The 2608-nt window shown below is 39.3% G+C and overlaps 1 protein-coding gene across 1 annotated transcript; it reads right to left on the bottom strand.

Annotated features, from left to right (window-relative positions):
* Positions 1–1810: 1810 nt before the first annotated feature.
* Positions 1811–2338, bottom strand: LOC131035910 (uncharacterized). The gene has a single exon (XM_057967680.2). It carries the CDS (start codon positions 2336–2338, stop codon positions 1811–1813), a length of 528 nt encoding a protein of 175 aa, XP_057823663.2.
* Between the last annotated feature and the right edge of the window lie 270 nt (positions 2339–2608).

The following is a 2608-nucleotide window of genomic DNA, read 5'->3' as shown; positions in this document are numbered from 1 at the left end:
TACAGACTGCAAAAAGCCAAAGAAAAGACCCCTTTAGCATCCTGATTCCTGAAAATGCAAAAACAAGTTCATTCTGTCAACTGAAATGAGAAGCGAGGAATCCCCTGACAGAAACAGAATTGTCGGTAACACGCTAAGCGAATTATGAACTCAAAAAACATCATACTGGTGACTAGCCAATCAAATGGATTTCGAGTAAGCCAGGTCCAAATAAGGCAGAAAATTCATCTAACGAAGGTTAGACCACAATTAGATTCTGCAGTCCAAAGTAAAAATAGTCAATGACTCAATACTACAGCATTATCGGCGAGGCTCTCTCCAAATAGAGTCTTACAACAAAAGCAGCATTGAACAAGGTCATAACAGACATCAAAACCATGTAGATACTACTACAGAGGATGTCATAACAGCCATTAGTCATCTTTTTCATTTTTTGTCGAATAGCATGCTTATGGATAGCATTGCTCAGACTGGTTTATTTAATATATCTTAAGCTACTTTCAGGACAGCACTTAAAATCTTACACATATGCTCATAATGTAATTTAAGCACTCAGTACCTCCCAGTTTATGGCATAACAATAAATACTGTATTTATACTGCTCTTTTTTACAGGACAAAGAATTTGTCCAAATGCAATTTAAGAAAATTCCCAAGCCTGTCATTAAACTTTAAAGCCCACTTAGTTGTTTATACCTCTAATTGTGCAAGTAACAAAATGAATATGGATCAATGCATATCAATTATCACATATGTTTGATTCAATTTGGACATAGCTTATTGAGTTGTGTGAATGGCCCTTAAAAAGCCAGGCGGGAAATACTGAAGCTTGCAAGAAATTCATTTGTAAATGCATCAGTGTTCAACCATATCGATCAGTGTATTGAAACTAATAGCTTGTGTATTTTGCAACGTTCCACCTAGTCCCTTTTTGGTTGTTTAGAAATACCCAATAAAATCGTATGAATGATATTTATATACCAAAATAACTTAGGAAAAGGGGTGGTGAACAAGACCCTGTGAATCATAGGTAATTAGCAATTAGGAGTTTCTCATTCCAATATCAGAAAGCAGTTAACATTAACGGATATGCATAGTTCATAGTACAAAAAAAACCGAGTACTCACGAATTAACTTGCAGCCGTGGGAATCACCCATTAATTCCCCTAACTGAGTTTTTGGCGAGTTTGCAGAGCTAATGATTTTACAAATTGTTTATAAATTTGCCAAGCTTTTGCCAAATTGACAAGTCCAAGCCAAAATTAGGTCTAACTAGTTTTGCCAAGATCCGTTTTTTCCAAGTGTGATTCGTACTAATGTACCCATAAGCGGCGCAATTCTCAGTTCCTTTGCATATCTAAGGCCATCCATCTTATACACTAAGAATTTACTATGCGCCTTAGAATTAGAAACTATATGTAAACACTTCCTGCACTGACCAACATACAATACTGTTTGGTCTCAAGCAATCATACAAGGTAGAAATTAATTGCAACAGAAAATGAAAACGAGGAGTACAATTCATTTCAGGAGCAGTTTTAGAATCAGTTTTGTAAAACAGACAAATAAATTTTCAACGTTCAGACATAATGACGTCTATGTATCCGGGTAATAACAATTCTTAGTGTTTTTTATTTCATCCTTTCTAGTCTCCTTGTAGACCCTCTTCAGGAAAATTACAGGAAGAACAGTGCCACGTGATTACACAGTCAAACTGGTAGAGAAAGCCACCCAAATATCCATAACAACAAAATAACCCTAGGGCATAAAAGTCGAACGAAATAAATTCCAGAGAATCAGGGAATGAATGATTAGGAGGGTGAACTGTTATGGAGGGCATTAAAATCATAAAGGTACAAAGCAATACCATCGACCCGTTGAATGCGTGAAGGCGTAAGATCCTGGAAGGGCCAGCAGAAGGACACAACCCTGGCATTTTGAGGGAGCTGGCGTTGCAAGTGGGGAAGAAGCCTGGCGTTGCCTGCATCGCTTAAGTAAAGGGTAACAACAGAAGCGCGTTGCAGTTGCGAGCTAGCGTGCAAAGCGTCTGTGTGTAGGACTGTGATCATGTGGGCGAGGGCCTCGCGCTCAATAGCGCTCACGGCTTGTTTGGCGAGGAGAGCATCCATTTCAAGGCCACATCCCCTGGCTCCATGGTGCTTTGCAGCGCTAATGAGGAGGCGCCCATCTCCACAACCCACGTCCACCACCATGTCCGAGGGGCAGACGCCTGCAAGCTTCAGCATTGCGAGACCCACATGCTCTGGAGTGGGCACAAATGGCGCCAGCCTAAACCCTGCTAAATATTTCATCCATAACCCTAATCTTAATCCTGCCATCAATTTTACCTTTCAGGCTCTCCAGGGAAGAATTTTATATGGGCGGTGCATTATGACCCATTTGGTTGGGAAGAAATGAGAATGAATTTTTCATGGGTCTACAAATGGTTTATCCTATATTGGACTATGAGTTCTATATATTAGTGGGCACAAATGGCCTTATTCTTTCATGTTTTAAAGGGAAAGAGTTTTATATGGACGGTGCATTATGACTGTTTAAAGGAGAAGCAATGGAAATGATTTTTTTTTATAGTTTTATAGGTCTATAAA

The sequence above is a fragment of the Cryptomeria japonica genome, chromosome 8 (assembly GCF_030272615.1).
Source record: "Cryptomeria japonica chromosome 8, Sugi_1.0, whole genome shotgun sequence".
Taxonomy (NCBI): Eukaryota; Viridiplantae; Streptophyta; class Pinopsida; order Cupressales; family Cupressaceae; genus Cryptomeria; species Cryptomeria japonica.
This window is presented reverse-complemented; position numbering and strand designations above follow the sequence as displayed.